The 18,537-nt window shown below is 39.0% G+C and overlaps 2 protein-coding genes across 2 annotated transcripts; one reads left to right on the forward strand and one right to left on the reverse strand.

Annotated features, from left to right (window-relative positions):
* Positions 1 to 3,199: 3,199 nt before the first annotated feature.
* On the reverse strand, positions 3,200 to 8,464 carry LOC149019504 (putative disease resistance protein At4g10780). Its single transcript, XM_089154098.1, has 2 exons — positions 7,747 to 8,464; positions 3,200 to 5,834 (listed from the first exon to the last, which is right to left on the reverse strand). Exons 1-2 carry the CDS (start codon positions 8,253 to 8,255, stop codon positions 3,200 to 3,202), a joined length of 3,144 nt encoding a protein of 1,047 aa, XP_089010224.1. The 5' UTR covers positions 8,256 to 8,464.
* Positions 8,465 to 10,695: 2,231 nt separating this feature from the next.
* On the forward strand, positions 10,696 to 16,756 carry LOC149019505 (putative disease resistance protein At4g27220). The gene is made up of 2 exons (XM_089154099.1): positions 10,696 to 11,204; positions 14,191 to 16,756. The coding sequence occupies exons 1-2, from the start codon at positions 10,696 to 10,698 to the stop codon at positions 16,754 to 16,756; spliced, it is 3,075 nt and encodes a 1,024-aa protein (XP_089010225.1).
* The last annotated feature ends 1,781 nt before the right edge of the window (positions 16,757 to 18,537 follow it).

The following is an 18,537-nucleotide window of genomic DNA, read 5'->3' on the forward strand; positions in this document are numbered from 1 at the left end:
GAAGATCTTCAAGCTGTCCCATCTCTCTCTTGTTATGTGCGACAACCCAGAAAAGTGACTTAATGGAGGACGCGCGGAACATCTGTTGTGATCAATTTTGGCAAACAATTTAGAGGTAACACGCGAATTGAATCTCCGTCACCGTAGAAGACCTCATTATTATCCAACAGTGTCACCAGACCATCACATTCTAACAACTATCTAGCTCTATGTCCGCTAGGTTTTGAGATGCGATATTACTGAGTAGATCTTGCGGTGCCACATTGCAACTACTCAACTTCAACTTCTTGTTGATCTTATTAACCAATGGATTGAACCAATTCTCAGAGATAATGATTATTATTATTTTTTAAATTCAACGGAAATAGATCTCAAATGTTTCAAGTGAAGCAACAACCAAACATCAATCACGGGTCTTCCAACCCTACAACCCTACAACCCTCACCCGCCTTCTGCTGTTGCTTAGCTTCCTCTGTCCTTTTCCACGAGATGCACTCCAATCCCAGCTAACCAGTATATTGATCAGATTAGAGGCACAATGCTATTCCACACTCATCAACTCACTAAAATTTATTCTTACCAAAAGGTAAAGACATAGAGAATGTTTACCAAAAAAAAAAAAAAAAAACATAGAGAATGGCCACTGTATCATGTATACTAGCCATTTAGTTGCACAATGCATGGTTGCTAGTGGTTTAACACTTGAGTGTGCGAAATGATCACTATATTCCAAAATGACCAATTGTAAGATGATGATTTAACTGCACAATACATAGTGCTTAGTATTTTAGCATATGGCATATGAAATGATTTGTTGTATCCCAAAAGGTCATTAATGGTACGATGGTGAGTTTATATATTGTGTCAAGGCATATGGTCAATCTGTCAATGCAATTCCATAACATGTTTCCTTCCCTCATACTTTTCACTCATTAGTTATATGACTCATTAAAATTAAAATAAAAAATAAATAATGCATTTCTCATTATGGTTCTTTTATGTCATACATAAATTTGCAATAATGTTGGGTTGAGTTTGGCTTTCTGAAGCCCTAATCCGAATTCTATAGGACTACGTTGAACTAGGTCAAACACTCAAATTTGACTTTCACCTTAACTCGAAAGCAATGCAATAAGGCATAATTCCATATTGTTGCCATTCATAAACCAAAATCTCCTACATGGTTGTAGAGTCAATTGGGCAAAGTCAAACTTTTAACCTTAACTTGACAGTGACACTAGTCCAAAGCCACCCTTACATCACCCTAACCAATCCTTGTGGCCAAAATTTCGAACCAAAACCCTCTTTCAACCTTAGATAGGCCAAGGGTGGACTCAGGGTACTAGAGAAAAACTTGCACCTGGCCTATTCATACACAAGACTTTCAAACTTTAAAGAAAAAAATCCAGTCAATAATTTAAAGGATTATATATATAAATAGAAGACATCTTAGGTTGGCATCTTGCAATTATTGAGTCAATAATCCCAAAAAAAAACGAGGGTTAATAATACTGATAAAATTAACTTTTCAAAGCCATCATTTTATATTGTTGGATTATGCTTCTTTGGACATTTATTTCTCCTTTGTATTTATGATAATAAACGTTATCAGACACATCTGCTAAATTGATGATAGCGAAATTAGCATTAAGTAATTTTTTCAGGTGAATGACAAGATTGATTTATTGATGTTTAATGAGAGCAAATGATCATAAGATAGAGGAAAATAAAATAATATAATTCTTTTTTTACTATTATATAGAAGGTACAAACTCAATTTTGTTTTGGTATATTCTTTCACAATACCACAATACCTCCATTTAAAGTACTTATCCTCAAGAGATACATGTTTAAATAGGATTCCCTACTAGAATTTACATCTCTTCATTATTGGACTAAAATTCTCCAGGTAACAATAATAGAATAGATTATGTTTTAAAATCATCCAAATACCGTACTTTGACTAATTACAAATACTTTCAAATGGATATGGGGGGGGCGGGGGCGGGGGGGGGGGCACTAATATAAAGACACCGCCACCCCCCCGCCGCGGGGGCGGGCGGCGGCGGGGGCCCGGGCCCCCCCCCCCCCCCCCGCCCGGGGCCCCCCCGAACGAATGCAAATCCAAACAAGTACATCTTTTTAGAGCAATCCCACACGGGACATACATCTCTCCAAAATTGACTCCTATTTTGTGGTTTGGTACCCTTCTCTCTCTCTCTCTCAACAAAATTGATTCTCTTCAAAAGCCCTAGAGGCAGAAAGATGTGTCTTCTGGTACTCTTCAAGGCACCAATTATAACTTCCCTAGAGAGCAAATTGGCATCGCAAGTGTTTTCTCCATCTCTCTTTCTTTGATAGATCTTTCGCTTCCCTCTTGGTGAACTTTTTCGACTGACATTAAAATGCAGTTTTACATCTACATTTTCATTGGTATCTTGCTGCTTGCATCTTTACAAGTCTGTTTGAGGGGCTTGGTGCCGTTTCAAGGTCAGGTACTTTTACTGCATTTAATTCTTTTAAACATGTATGTATACTTAGTTGAGATCAACGAAGTTGTATTATTCTGCAGATTCCAAAAGAAGCAGATTGCTTGAGGCCAAGGTAATTTAAGTCTAAAACCTCCGGAATAGTCTTGTTGAAACTTGAAAATGATGTTCCATGCAAAGAGTCCCTTTCACCACTCATGATTTTTTTTCACCCGGAGCAAATAGCTAGTCATATTAAATAATGGGAGCAACAAATTACAGTAGTTCCTTTCCTATCGCCTGTGAATTCTTATTTAACTATGTTTACAGTAAACTACAAAACCAAAGTGATAAACTAGAGATAAAAGAAGGAAACAGACAATCACAATGGTGATTTATAATCACTTTTTATGGAAATGCCCACTTAAACAGATAATCACTTAAGAAATCTTTTATGCCAAATTCAAATTAAGTTTCATACACTTACACCATGGATTATACAATTATAAAGCAACACACCATGCTTAGGATACCAAGAATCAGGAAAATACTTTCTATAAAATACAATGAAATCATAATGAAGACGGAAACAAAACATACCACAAAAAAAAAAGAAAAAGAAAAAAAAGAGCAATCCACAGAGAACACTGGATAGAAACCTAACCTAAAATCATGTAGTAAGACTAAGATCCCAGACAGTGTGGCCCTGTAAAGATTGAATTTCTTCGTCTTCAAATATATCTGCACCAACCGTACTCACCCTTCAACCTTGGACATTCATACACCTCCACTTCAATTGCATAGGGACATTCAAAGACGTAGTTGCGGCTGCATATGCCATGCAGTGCTGGTAGGTCTTCCAGTCTCAATTTCCTTAGTTTTGGAAAGGTTGATATTACTGATGGTCTATCAATAAACTCTCCAAATTCTTCTTCCTCCTCCTCCTCCTCTAAACTCTCCAATTGATCATCTTCTTCCTCCTCCTCTAAACCCTCCATTAATTGATCTTCTTTTCCCTCCTCCTCTAAACTCTCCAACTGATCTTCTTCTTCTTCCTCCTCCTCCTCTGTTCCTTCAAATATTACTTTCATTTGCCTACAAGATGTAACTGTAATTGTCTCCAAGTTGTTGAATAGGCGTGGCATTTCCGCGGTGAAGATCTTCTTCAAGCTGTGACATCTCTCTATCGTTATGTGCGACAACCCAGCAAAGTGACTTAATGGTGAGCGTGGAACATCTATCGTGATCAATTTTGGCAAACCATTTAGATGTAACATGCGAATTGAATCTCCATCACCGTAGAAGACCTCATTATTATCGAACACTGTCACCAAACCATCGCATTCTCTTAAGATGGTAGATATAGCAGCCATGCGCACCTCTGACACATTCAAACAACTATCTAGTTCTATTTCCTCTAGGTTTTGAGATGCGACACTACTGAGTAGATCTTGCGGTGCCACGATGCAACTCCTCAACTTCAACTTCTTGATCTTGTTAACCAATGGACTGAACCAATCCTCAGAGATCCTGATGCGGACAAATTCAATGGAAAGACATCTCAAATATTTCAAGTCAAGCAACAACCAAACATCAATCACAGGCTTTCCAATCCTACAAACCTGATCATCCTCCTCCTCCTGCTGCTGCTGCTTCCTCTGTCCTTTTCCACGAGATGGATCGACCCTCCATTCTATTTCCCGTGCCCCATAAAATCTCGCTTCCTCCAACTTTTGCATATGAGGAAATACCTCCTCTCGAATACAAACACTGCTCCCTTCAACATTTAAGTACCTTAAATTTCTTACGCATTCCATGTCTTCGGGTACGAGGATTTGAAATTTCAAGCAAGTGCAATAGTACAAATCTAAAACTTGCAACCGTGGAAAATTTCCCAATGTAGGCAATATTTTCAAACGACACTTTTGTAGCCTAAGCACTCGAAGATTTTTCAATAATGACACGGACATCGGGAGAAGTTCCAAGTTTGTGTCAGAAAGATCAAGGATGCTAAGATGATACATGTATTTGAAGAAATTTGTGCTGGGAACGCTGCAGATGCTACTGCCCCGTAGCATCAAAGTAGTAAGCTTCCAGCATGTCCCATACAACTCTGTCAACTCGGCTATTCCGGAATGTGTGAGTGAAACTCTCGTTACATCTACCCATTCGTTTGCTGGTGGTGCCTCTTTAAATGATTTTTCAGTCATTACCAAAAACTTGGGGTAACTGCCATTGCAATACGTTGAAGAAGTGATCCAAAGAGCAAGTTCTCGCATCATACCACGCATTCTCACTGTGCCTTTAACCTTCCCATCTTTCAACATGCCAGCAATTTTCAGGGTCTCTATCAGATCCACTCCTTTATCCCTAATAGCTTTCAGACTACTCCGTGGTTTATCTAGTAATCCCTCCCCAACACAATAATTCAAAATCTCATCTTCCCCTATGTCATAGTCTTCAGGGAAACATGCACAATAAAGAAATAGATTTCGGAGCATATCATTTTCCAACTTATCAAAATTGGATTTTAAAGGAGCAAAAACTTCTTCCTTCATACCTCGGAGCTCTGAAGAGGATAGTTCCATTTCTCGTAAGGCATTTTCCCATGACCCAACTTTATGACGGTTTGCCATCGCACGTGCGACAGTGACAATTGCAAGAGGAAGACCCTTGCACCTTCCAACAATTTTTCTAGCAAAGTACTCTATTCCAGCAACATCAGCAACGTGTTGACCAGCAACTTCAACAAAGAGATTCCATGATTCGTCCTTCGATAGTGGCCGCACCTCTATACTTTTCGTAGCACCTGTATTAGTGCAAGCGTCTTCACTCCAACTGGTCACTAGGATCTTGCCGCCTTTGTGCTTTCGAGGGTGAGGGATTCCAAAATCTACAATCTTTAACTTGGACGACACATCATCAAAGATTAGAAGAAATTTTCTCCTCCTTAGCACATCGAATAACTTCTCTCTCGCACCATCCTCACTATCCTCTGATAGATGTAATCCGAGGCGCTTACCGATGCTGGTTTGGATACTTCTTGCGTTGGGAGTGGGAGACACTGTGACCATTATCACAATTTCAAAAGGTATCTTTTTTCCTCTACTCAATTCTTTGTGGAAGTGATTGTTTACTTCCCTAGCCAGTATGGTCTTGCCCACTCCACTCAGACCATACAACCCAATAATGTCAATCTTTGGATCAGCTATGCAATCAAGAATCTCTTGCAATTTGCGTTGAGTTGATGGTTGGTTCTCGGTTATTGTCTCAGTTTGCATCTCTATCACGGCATTTGGAGAAGGGATCTCACTCAGCACATGGGAGACATCTTTCACTATCTTAGCAATCAACTTCTCTTCATCCCTGCAATAGGAAACCCAAAATACATAAATGGAACGAGAAAGAAACCAACTGAATATTAGGCCAACATTACATTGTTGAAGTCAAAACTATATACAATGCAACACAAGTATACAAGCATCAGAGCCAGGTTCAATTCAAGAAAATAAAGAGAGTACGTACGTTCATTTGGACCCAAAAATAGAATGTTTTTAGCTAAGCTCTTCGACGCATAAAGATCTAATCAATATGATGGTTCTTCATATCTAATAATTAGAGATTCCAAAGAGAAAACTGTGGTGTTAATGAAAGGAAGCAAAAATATATAATTACCCGTCAGGAATGTCTTTGAAGTTTAATCCAGAAAGTTCACCTGCTAGTTTCAGAGCAGACCTCCACCTTTCCACCACCTTTTGGTTGAAGCACTGTTCGTGCTTGCGAAATGGTTCCTCAAAGCAGCCCTTTTGACGCCTTACATCTGATCCTTCGACATCCATGAGGAACACAGGAAATACCGTTTGGCCAAACGTGTTCCTGCATTCCATCATCAAGGCAACCTCTTCAAGGCATCTTGTTGAAGAAGCATAGTTCCTAGAGAATATTATGACTGCGCATCTTGATCCTTCAATTCCTTTCTTGAGAGTCTCGGAGTAGATCGTCATTTGCTCTCCTCTTTCCGGGTTGTTATCCTTGAATGTTTTGAAGTTGACCTTTTTTAAGGAAGCATAGAGTTTACCTATGAAATTATTCATGCCAGTTGTTTCTTCCTCTTCTATGTAGCTCAGAGTTACATCGTAATTCCATCCAAAGATAATGGAAGAAGTTGGAATAACAGTGTGCGTTGCCATCAATCTAAAGCAAAGTTACTAATTTTGGCTCGGATGGTGATAGAAGGATGGATCGGATGCCATGAATCTGAAGCAAAAAAAGTTTTCGTTTTTGGGTAAAGAATCTGTAGCAGAGTTTCTGAACTTTGTGGTTGGTATATTGGAGATGAGAAGCATGGATCACATAATTAAATTTATAGGGAGGCTGGTTAAGACAAAGGCGGTCAACGCGTTGACTTTTTTGGCCTTTGAAACCTCCCCTAATCGAGAGTGGAGACAAGTAGGCAGACCCACGACCCTACACCCTACGTAGTGGGTACCCACTGTATCGGGTCAAAGCCCCACCGGCCAGCCCGAATTGTCACATAATTTTTAACTTATATTGTGTATTTATTAACCACCAATCATGTGGGAATGGAAACTACTTAATTTAATAATAATAAATAATATATTATAGTAATGACGCACATGGAAATCCCTTTAATATATTTCAATTTGCCTAAAAAAATATAATTTAATTTAGACAAAATCCCTCGGAATTAACGTCTAACCTAATAGCTTTAATTGCTATGACTCTTCTAGAGTTGATATTACCATTTTATCCCTGTAGGACGTCCCCCTTTTGCCCATTATGGACACTTTCTAGTTCCAAATTTCCAATGTCAATGCCATCGTAATCTTCAATTTCTAAAAAAACAAAAAAAAAATTCTCATTTTTTAAACTACAAATCCGATAATGGTAGTGGTTTTATTAAGGAGGAATTTCTTCTTCAGTTCAGGTCATGAAATCCTGATAATGGAGACCCACTGAAGAGCTTCTTTGGAGCTCTCCAATCTTTCAATTTTTCAACGGTGGTTGGATTGGATTACTTAGAGGTCTTTATCACAACTTCACAAGTTGACGGAAAACACCGAATCACCTAATCCATGGCAGGACACTCATGAGCTTCTCATGCAAATGGTTGAGAATAATTAATATTCCAAACCGATACACCTGGTTGGATCTGCTTCTTAATTGTTTAGCTCCCAGAAGCTTATTAAACCCACTAGTTAATAACCCTAGAAGAAGAAAAAAAGCTCAGCAAGATCGAGGAAGTAATAATTATTACCCAAAATCTGTTAATCTCCATCCGGATTCGGAGAGTTGAGCTGCTGCTGTCAGGGCTGATCTCCACCTTTGCACAGTCTCTGTATCGAATCGTTCTTTGTAGTCTCCAAAAGGCTCTCCAAAGCTCCCCGTCTGGTGCAGGACATCCAACGGATCCACCTCGCTGAAGAAAACGGGAAAAACCTTTTGAATCTGATGATTTTTCCCGCGTTCCATAATCAAGCTGAGCTCTTCTAGGCACCATCTCGAATTTGCGTAGTTCTTGGAGAATATGATAATGGCAAATCTTGATTCCTTGATTGCTTTTTCTAGGGCATCAGAGATTTGATCACCTCTTCTCAGTTTCTCATCATCCTTGAACGTTTCGATCCCTTCGCTGTGCAGCTCCGCATAGAGCTTAGGTGTAAAGTTGTTCCGAGTGTCTTCTCCTCTGAAACTCAAGAATACATTCCATCGAAAGGGAGCCAATGGGAATGATGAAGATGAAACAACAGTGGTTAGAGCGGCCATCGATAGTAAACAGAGTTGCAGAACAAGAACTTCGCTTTGAAGGTTGAAGTGCTGCGCTCGAAAGGGGCATATACATGCATGATTCGGTTTTGAGAAAATTCGAAGGTATAAACGTAAAAGTGTTTAAAACCAGAGCGTATAGATGTAATTTTGCCTATGTAATGATCAATTCTGGAGCGGGTCTTACGCGAAGGAACGCCCAGGCAACCAAACTGTGTCGATCCATGGGTGGGAAATCTTAATTTATCACATTCATTACTTAATTGTCTTCCCTTGCAACTCAAACCCAGTTTGGTATATCATTGTGGTTACAGGCTATCACTTAATATTTGGTAGCTGGTGTGTCATATAAATGATGGTTTGTATTTTTAAAGGCTTTTTGGGTCTGTCACCATCAGATTTAATTTAATTAATGAAATATTTATCATTGTAAATATACACAGGATAAGTTAGACAAATTTAAAGTTGTTTCACTCAAATATCATGTTCATATGATATATAATCCCCGTGTCTATGATCATAAATACATTCATAATAAATACATGTGAGTACCCATATTATGTGTATATAGAATATAATTTAATAAGAATCTTGCAGTTTTATTATCAGTTTTTACAATATGAGGTTAAAACTTGTCACTCGGCCTATGATCCAAGAGGCCCTATTCATCCTGCTACCAAGAAAAGAAAAAAAAACCTTATTCATTACAGTTTCTTTCTGGTAGAGAATACATTTATTTGGTAGAGCAATGCAAGGCTTCATTTACACATGTATCATGAAGCCAAGCTGCCAAGGTGTGATCAAACTATCAATAAACTCAGTGACAAGGCCTCCCAAGCTGTCAAGGTGTGATTTCCAATGGAATAAAATCTCAAGCTTTCAGACTCTGATGGTGATATCCTTCCTAAACCTGCATCTTATCGTCGTTTGATTGGACGGTTGATTTATCTCACCATCACTCGTCCCGATATTGTGCACACTGTCAATATTCTTAGCCAGTTTATGCACCAACCTCGTAAACCACATATGGATGCTGCAACTCGCCTTCTCCGATACCTTCACAGCTCACTTAGCCAGTGTATTTTACTTCCAGCTAATAGCACCTTATCACTGCGTGCTTTTTGCGACTCTGATTGGGCCAGTTGTCCCATGACTCGCCGCTCCACCACCGGTTACTGTGTTTTTCTTGGTTCTACCCCTATCTCTTGGAAGACCAAGAAACAACATACAGTTTCTCGATCCTCTGCCGAGACAGAATATCGAGCCATGGCAATGGTCACTTGTGAGCTAATTTGGTTAACTTCACTCCTTCAAGATTTTGGTGTTCATTTGAAGCAGCCAATCCCTCTTTTATGTGAAAATCAAGCGGCCATCCACATTCCCGCCAATCCTGTGTTTCACGAGTACACCAAACATATTGAAATTGATTGTCATGTCATCCATGATAAGATACGCTCTGGCCTCATCCGCACCGTCCACACTTCTAGTTATACCCAAATTGCTGACATTTTCACCAAATCCCTTGGCAAAGGTTCTTTTTTATTCCTCATGGGCAAGTTGGGAGTTTTTGATATTCACTCTTCAACTTGAGAGGGAGTATTAGCCATAATATGACCGTTGGAGATAATATGACCGTTGGAAATAATATAACCGTTGGAGATAATATAACCGTTGGAGATCTTGGATAATATGACCGTTGGAGATCTTGGATAACGTGCAACATTTATTTTATTCTTTACTTGATTGTATTATATATATACATATGAAGAGGTAATACAAAATCACTTCCACACAAAACCTTCTTAACAGATATGATTGTGCAAGGAGTTTATAATTGTGGGTGTGCCTCATCCTAGAATATCTGGATTAACTTTTACTCTTCATGGTTCATTTTTACTTATGTTAATGGTTCATTCTTACTTATGTTAGTAGTTACAGTTTTTATAATTATGGGTCCTTAATTCTTTGATTTCTATTGCTGTTGTGTTCCCTCTTGGATTGTAAGTCTTGTCTATTTTCACTGTAGTTGGTACTTACAGTTTTGCCAATTTTTAAGTGAGTCAAACGTAAAAAAAAGCTCTATTTTTAATTAACAAAGATTGTTCTTCATCTTCTTCTGCTTTGCCTGTTCTAATTAATTTCCAAATGCTTCTTATTTGACCTTTCTATATCTTCCCGTTGTTGGTCGGTTGGAAACTGGGGGAATATCAGCTGCAAGGTCGCTCTCAACAATTGACATGTCACATTTGTTGGAACGAACACCAAATAAAATACAAACAGAAAACAGATCAAGATGATGTACAAATCTAACATGGTTCATACATGAATACGATATTTTACATCTAGTAAAGCTGAAGATATTACAGTGGAGATCCCCCAGGAAACTCAAAATAGTATTACAAACTTACACCCAGCGCTCAACACCGACTGTTTCCTATCAATGGCCGCGGCACCCACTGCTGTTCCACCTTCATCGTTCCCATTGGCCCCCTTTCGATGGAATGTATTCTTGAGTTTCAGAGGAGAAGACACACGCAACAACTTCACGCGTGGCCTCTATGCCGCCCTGGAGAGGAAAGGGATCGAAACATTCATGGATGATGCGAAACTGAGAAGAGGAGAGAAGATCTCTGAAGCCCTGGAAAAAGCAATCAACGAGTCAAGGTTTGCCATTATCATATTCTCGAGGAACTACGCGAATTCGAGATGGTGCCTACAGGAGCTCAGCTTGATTATGAAATGCCTGGAAAATCATCAGGTTCTAAAGGTTTTCCCAGTCTTCCTTAGCGGGGTGGATCCGTTAGATATCGAGCACCAGAGAGGGAGCTTTGGAGAGCCTTTCGGAGACTACAAAGAGCGCTTCGGTGGAGAAATTGTAAAGCGATGGATGTCAGCCCTGACAGCAGCTGCTCAGTTCTCCGGATCCGGATGGAGATTAGCAGATTTTGGGTAATACTTACTTCCTCTCCCTGAGCTTGCTTGTTTCTGTGTTTTTCTTTTTCCCCTCTCCCTCTCTCTTTTAAAATGAAATGAAAATCAATTCAAGTAGATTTAGCAGACCTCGTAACTGACTGGGAGCTGATAAGACCTTTGCTTAATCATGGTTATTAGTGGGTTTAATGAGCTTCTGGAAACTAGGCAAGGAAAGAAGCAGATCTAACCAGGTGTATCAGTTTGGAATATTATTGACAACCTTGAGTTGAGCATGAAGAAGCTCATAAGCCTGCTGGCCTGGATTGTGTTTACTTCGCTTCAGATCTATTGATGATGGCAACGCAAGTCACCCACCTGTGAATGGAATTACGATATAACGTTGAGGTACGCAGAAGAGAAATAAACAACCGAGGAAAATTTTGTAGGTAACCTCTATGCTTCCTTAGAATGTAAGTGGTTTCTTACCCTTCCCTGGTTTTCAGCAGGGGATGGGAGGAAAGTGGGCGGTGTTCGACAGAGAAAGTAAATAAAGTAAGTGTCATGGTTTTTAACAAGGTATAGGAAGAAGATGGGTAAAAAGAGAATTATTTCACTCACCTAAGTATTAGGTACCCAAGTAGTTATGGTGCACCCAAGGTCCGACATGTCGGACCATGTTGCTGTGTCGGTGGCGACACCACCGACACAGTGACATTTCGCTAACATGTCGGCGACTTTTGACAGGGTATTGATGAAAATTCGACCCCAAGTTTCGGAGGGTGTTTAGGGTCGTTTTAACTTGAATTTTGTTACGTAACTTAATTTGAGGTTAATAAACACATTGTGAATATTATTTTGGCCTGAAACATCACTTAATCTAAAGTTTCTGATTGGCACATGTCATACTATATGCGGACAAAACTGGAAGTTTAGAAAATTTTAAACTAATGTAAATATGCAAAAGTAACACAAATATACAATTAGTGAAGAGATGTACTAAAGTTTACAATTCATTATACAATTATATAGAGTATGGCTTATGCTTCACAATTTGTTGCCGACGGACATGGGATCCTGCTCTTTAGTGAGCGGGTGGGGTCTGGGGAGGCCGCTCCGGCTGGGTGTGAGGACAGCGTCTCCAGAGCCTGTAAAGGTCCTATGTCACTTTGGCAAAAATCGAATGAAAAATCGATGAAAAATGAATGAAATTCTGTTATATATGGCAAATTTTGACAATATATCGTCGAATATATGTCGTGTCGCTGGGAGAGTCCCCCTAGCCACAACACTTTGTTCCTTGGGTGCACCATGCACCCAATGGAGAAAATCCTAATCACGGGTTTTTTTTTTTTAAATTGTAATTATAATTGTAACTGCGATTTCATATATGTCTTCTCGAAGACATATGAGCCTTATCACTGACCAACTTGCATGTATTTGGCAATTCAAATCACTCTTGGGAGTAGTGAGATTTGACTAATTAATTGGTAGATAGGAGAAACGTGGTCAAAAGATTCGATTGGATTTGAGGAATCTACTCTCAGTTAAATAAAATTAAATTATTTTAAAGTGCATCACATGCTTTAGTTGTTATTATTATTATTAAAGTATGAATTTGTCCACTTTGCTTGGTCACATGACCATCAAACCATGCATTTCAGGAGGTCGTATTGTCATCCTTATCATGCCTAATACAACTTTTCATGCTTGTGGTTATGCGCATATACAAGCAAAATTATTGCCGTAGGTAGACTCGTGCTAGTTTATGTCGGGTGGACTATTAAAAAGAAAGAAGAAAAAAAATTTAAATCTATGGTACACCCGCGTGGAGAAAATTTAAATCCCGTTGGAATTAGTGGGATTTGACTAATTAATTAGTAAACACGAGAAACGCGGTCAAAAGTTTCAATTAGATTTGAGGTACATAGTCTCAATCAAATTTAATTATATTTAAGTGCATGACATGCTTTTGTCATTGTTGTTATTAAAGTACGAATTTATTTAATTCATCACACAGCGCATTGCCACATGATAAGGAAGACAATCATCTTGATTATTTGAAAAAATTGATAATAATAATAATAATAAAAAAACTAAATATATCTTGAATTTTGGACTCTCTCGACCGTATTGTAACTTCACCTGAATTAGAGAATCTGGTTTTAATTATGTGACCCTTCCATCTCATCTCCATAAGAACCACCAAAGTTCAGTAACTTCTCTAGCTTGTGATTCATGGACACAAACACCATTGCTCCAACTTCTTCGGTCATCCTTGGATGGGATTACGATGTAACTCGAGCTATGCCAGAAGAGGAAGAAACAACTGGCATGAAGAATTTCATAGGTAAATTCTATGCTTCCCTAGAGGAGGCCAATTTCAAAACATTCAAGGGTGATCCTAAGAACCCAAAAAGAGGAGAGCAGACAATGATCTCCGATGCGCTCAAGAAAAGAATTGAAGGATCAAGATGCGCGCTTATCATATTCTCTAAGAACTTTGGTTCTTCAACACAATGCCTTGAAGAGGTCACCTTGATGATGGAATGCCGGAACAAGTTTGGCCAAACGGTATTTCCTGTATTCCTCATGGGTGTTGATCCTTCGAATGTAAGGCATCAAAAGGGCAGCTTTGAGGAGCCATTTCGCAAGCACGAACAGTGCTTCGACCTAGAGGTGGTGGATAGGTGGAGGTCAGCTCTGAATATAGCAGGTGAAATTAGTGGATTAATCTTAAAAGATAATTCTGACAGGTGATTATTTTTCCTTTCTTTTATTAACAAGACGTATTCTCTTTTTCCTTCTTCTTTCTTTCTTTTCCTGTCTTCTAATAGATATGAAGAATTAAAGTTCGAATTATCATATTTAGATCATCATGCATACTCTAATTCTAGATCTAGGTTAACTCTCATGACTATCTTGAACGTACATAAACCTGGGTCTGATGCTTGTAACTTTGGCTTATTCTTTCTATTTTGGTTTCTTTCCATTCCATTTATGTATTTTGTATTTCCTATTACAGGGATGAGGAGAAGTTGATTGCTGAGATAGTGAAACATGTCTCTGTCAAGTTGAGTGAGATTCCTCCTCCAAATGCTGTGATGGAGATGTACACTGAGCCAATTATTGAGAACCAGCCATCAATTCAACTCAAGCTGCAAGAGTTGCTTGGTTACATAGGTGATCCAAAGATTGACATTATTGGATTATATGGTATGGGTGGAGTCGGCAAGACCACCCTCGCCAACGAAGTAAACAATCATTTCCAGAACAATTGGGTTAGAGGAATAAAGATAGCTTTTGACATTGTGATAATGGTGACGGTGTCTGCCACTCCCGACGTCCAAAGTATCCGAGCCAGTGTCGCTAAGCGTCTCGGTTTACCAGAGACTACTCAGGTTGATGCACTGTTGAAAGCCCTAAAGAAGAAAAGCTTTCTACTGATTTTGGATGACGTGTGGTGCAAATTAAATCTTGAGGATATTGGAATCCCTCGCCCAACTCGGAAAAACAAAGGGAGCAAGGTTGTTGTGATCAGTCGAATTCGAGACACTTGCACAGATATGGATGCAAGAAAAACAATTAAAGCACAACCATTATCCCCAGGTGAATCATGGAATCTCTTTGTTGATAAAGCTGGCGAACATGTTACTGCCGATAACATAAAGCACTTGGCTCAACAAATTGTTGGAAGGTGCAAGGGTCTTCCTCTCGCAATTGTCACTGCACGTGCAATGGCAAATCATTATACAGTCGGGTCATGGGAAAATGCCTTGAGAGAAATGGAACTATCATCTTCGGAGCTCCGAGGTATGAAGAAAGATGTTTTTGTACCCTTGAAATTCAGTTTCGATAGGTTGGAGAATGATATGCTCAGGAGTCTATTTCTTTATTGTGCATGTTTCCCTGAAGACTATAACATAGGGGGTAGTTCCTTGGATGAAATGTTGAATTTTTGTGTTGGGGAAGGATTAGTAGATAAACTAGGGAGTTTGAAAGCTGCTAGGGATAAAGGAGAGAATCTGATTGAGAGCTTGAAAATTGCTTGCATGTTAGAAGATGGAGAGAGCGAGGGTGCGGTGAAAATGCATGATATGATGCGAGATCTTGCACTTTGGATCACTTCTTCATCATACTGTGATAGTAGTTACCCCAAGCTTTTGGTAAGGACTATTGGATCAGTTGAAGAGGCACCACCGGCAAATGAGTGGCTAGATGTAACAAGAATTTCACTTGTATGTGCTGGCATAACGAAGTTGAAGAAGTTGAAAGTGACATGCCAAAAACTTACCACTTTGCTATTAAGGGGAAGTAGAGGAGTTAGCGTGATTCCTCAAACAGATTTCTTCCAATACATGAATCATCTTTGCATACTTGATCTCTCTAACACAGGAGTGAGATATCTCCCAAAGTCTGTGTCATGTTTGGAGAATCTTCGGGTGCTTAGGCTACGGAAGTGTATTGATCTAAGAAAATTGCCTCCATTGGGAATGCTCCAACAGTTGCAAGTTTTAGATGTGTGGGGTTGTCATCTCTTGTCCCAGCAAATTCTCGGACCTAAAGACAAGGGATGCAAAAGAAATTTAAGATACTTAAATGTCGAATGGAGCAATATTTCTATTCCAGAGGGGGTATTTTGTCGTCTGCATAAGTTGGAGGAAGCAAGATTCTCTCAAGCGAGGAATATAAAATGGAGGTTGGTGGATGCTAAAGATGATGACAAAGGGAATGGGCATGCATGTCGTGAACGTGAAAAAAGAAAGAGGGGAATGGACCAAAAGGAGGCGGAGGTGATAAGTAGGCCTATTGATGTTAGGGAGTTGTTGTGCCTAAAATATTTGAGATATCTTACCATTGAATTTGAAGATATCACTATCTCTGATTGGTTCAAACCATTGGCTGATAAGATTAGGATCTTATCATTGAAGCGTTGCCCGGTGGAAGAGCAAGCTCTACAAGCTATCAACCAATCCCAAAACCTAGAGCAAATATCTCTTGATGCTTGCCCGGGTGTGACATGTGTGCCTATGGGTGCTAAACACACGGAATTAATAGGCTGCAACAACTTGGAGACTGTGACGGATGGTGCGACGGTCTACGAAGGTGAAGGATGTCCATTTCGTGATTTGTGTCTAATTTCTTTGCCAAAATTGGAAAGGATACTTGTTAGCCGCACCCCATCGAGTTACTTTGGTCGATTGGAGACCATAACTATATGGAGCTGCAACAGCTTGAAGATGGTCTTCACCAAGGAAATGCCACGCCTACTAAACAACTTGAAGAGAATTAAAATTGCATCTTGCAATAAAATAGAAGTAATTATTGAAGCAGTTGCAGAGGAGGAAGAAAAAGTTGGAGAGTTTGTTGGTGGAGTCATCTCACCCTTTCCAATACTAGAGGATTTAAAACTGAAGAACCTACCAGCACTACATGACTTGTGCAGCCACAACCAAACCTTGCATTGCCCCTCTTTAAGAGAACTGGAGGTTGATGCATGTCCAATGTTGAAGAAGGATCCTCTTAATATACAAGTTGCGGATGGGTTGGTGGAAATAAAGGGGAATAAGTGGATAAAAGAACGAGTGTAAGGTCATGGAAATTGAAGAAATTCAATCTTCATAAAGCCGAACCGTCCAAGATGTGATGCGTCATATCTTATCTACACGGTTCTTAGTCTCTCCATCATTTTTTATGTACCTTTTTAATTCTCTTTCTTTTCTTTTCTTTTATTTCCCACTTCATTTTGATTGTATTTCCTTCTTTTTAAACACCAATAATCATTCTTGTCATCCACCAAAAGGAATTACTTGATCTTATACCCCCACCCCCCACCCCCACAAAAAAAGAAAAAAATTACTTATTACTAATTCGCTGCCATAAGTTTAGATGCGTCTAAGCAATTAGGTGTTATGATCACATATGAAGGAAAAACAAATGCCCTAATTAGCATCCTCCCATGTACTTTGGTGAAAATTTAGGGTGCATTTAAATGAATAAATCAAAAACTCAAATTGAATTTGCATTCATTTTCAATGGAAAATATAAATTTTAAGAAGAAAAATAGCAAAGACACTTGATATATATTTACATGGATTGATAGTAGTGGTGAAATAGATCGGGTTGGCTGGTTTTTTCAAACCTTAGATTGAATTCTGGCCCCTTTAGCTCAGCCCTCAGCTAGCCCTGATCAAAGTTGAGGAATCTCAATCTAATTGGGTTGTTATCCTTAAATGTTTTGAAGTTAACCTTTTTTAGGGAAGCATAGAGTTTACCCATGAAATTTGTTTCTTCCTCTTCTGTGTAGCTCAGAGTTACATCGTAACTCCATCCAAAGGTGATGGAAGAAGTTGGGATAACAGTGTGCATTGCCATCAATCTAAAGCAAAGTAACTAATTTTGGCTCGTATGGTGATAGAAGGATGGATCAGGGATTTAAATTCCAGGGTCTACGTTGCCATGAATCTGAAGCAAAAAAAGTTTTCATTTTTGGGTAAAGAATTTGAAGCAGAGTTTCACTTTGGTTGGTATATTAATTGGAGATGAGATGCATAGATCACATAATTAAATTCCAGATCTGTAGTTCAGGTACGTGACGGTATAGGGAGGCTGGTTAAGGCAAAGGCGGTCAACGCGTGGACTTTTTTGGCCTTTGAAACCTCCCCTAATCGAGAGTGGAGACAAGTAGCTAGGCAGACCCACGACCCTACACCCTACGTAGTAGGTACCCTCTGTATCGGGTCAAAGCCCCACCGGCCAGCCCGAATTGTCACATAATTGTTAACTTATCTGTGTATTATTAAAACTACCAATTATGTAGGAATGCAAACTACTTACTTTAATAATAATAAATAATATAATATAGTAATGAAGAACATGGGAATCCCTTTAATATATTTCAATTTGCCTAAAAAAGTATAATTTAATTTAGACAAAATCCCTCGGAATTAACGTCTAACCTAATAGTTTTAATTACTATATATGATTTTTATAGAGTTGATATTACCATTTTAACCCTGTAGGACGTCCCTCTTTTGCCCATAATGGACACTTTCTAGTTTCTAGTTCCAAATTTCCAATGTCAATGCCATCGTCATCTTCAATTTCCAAAAAAAAAAAAAAAAAAAAAAAAAATCATTTTTTAAACTTCAAATCCGATAATATAAGTGGCTTGAGTAAGAAATTAGGAGAATCTCTTCTTCGGTTCAAGTAATGAAGTCTTGATAATGGAGACCCATGAAGAGCTTCTTTGGGAGCTCTCCAATCTTTCAACAGTGGTTTGGATTGTCTTCATCACAACTTCACAAGTTTGACGGAAAACACCGAATCACCTAATCCATGGCAGGGCACTTATGAGCTTCTCATGCAAATG

Source organism: Hakea prostrata, chromosome 4 (genome assembly GCF_041222555.1).
Source record: "Hakea prostrata isolate BN-2017 chromosome 4, UWA_Hpros_2, whole genome shotgun sequence".
Lineage (NCBI taxonomy): Eukaryota > Viridiplantae > Streptophyta > Magnoliopsida > Proteales > Proteaceae > Hakea > Hakea prostrata.

What these genes read in the sequence shown, in the direction of transcription:
- LOC149019504 (XM_089154098.1), bottom strand. Translation starts at nt 8,255, where the DNA reads ATGGCCGCTCTAACCACTGTTGTTTCATCTTCATCATTCCCATTGGCT. An exon ending in TGGAGATTAACAGATTTTGG is followed by an intron (nt 5,835 to 7,746) that starts GTAATAATTATT and finishes TTCCTATTGCAG; the next exon opens with GGATGAAGAGAAGTTGATTG.
- LOC149019505 (XM_089154099.1), top strand. Translation starts at nt 10,696, where the DNA reads ATGGCCGCGGCACCCACTGCTGTTCCACCTTCATCGTTCCCATTGGCC. An exon ending in TGGAGATTAGCAGATTTTGG is followed by an intron (nt 11,205 to 14,190) that starts GTAATACTTACT and finishes TTCCTATTACAG; the next exon opens with GGATGAGGAGAAGTTGATTG.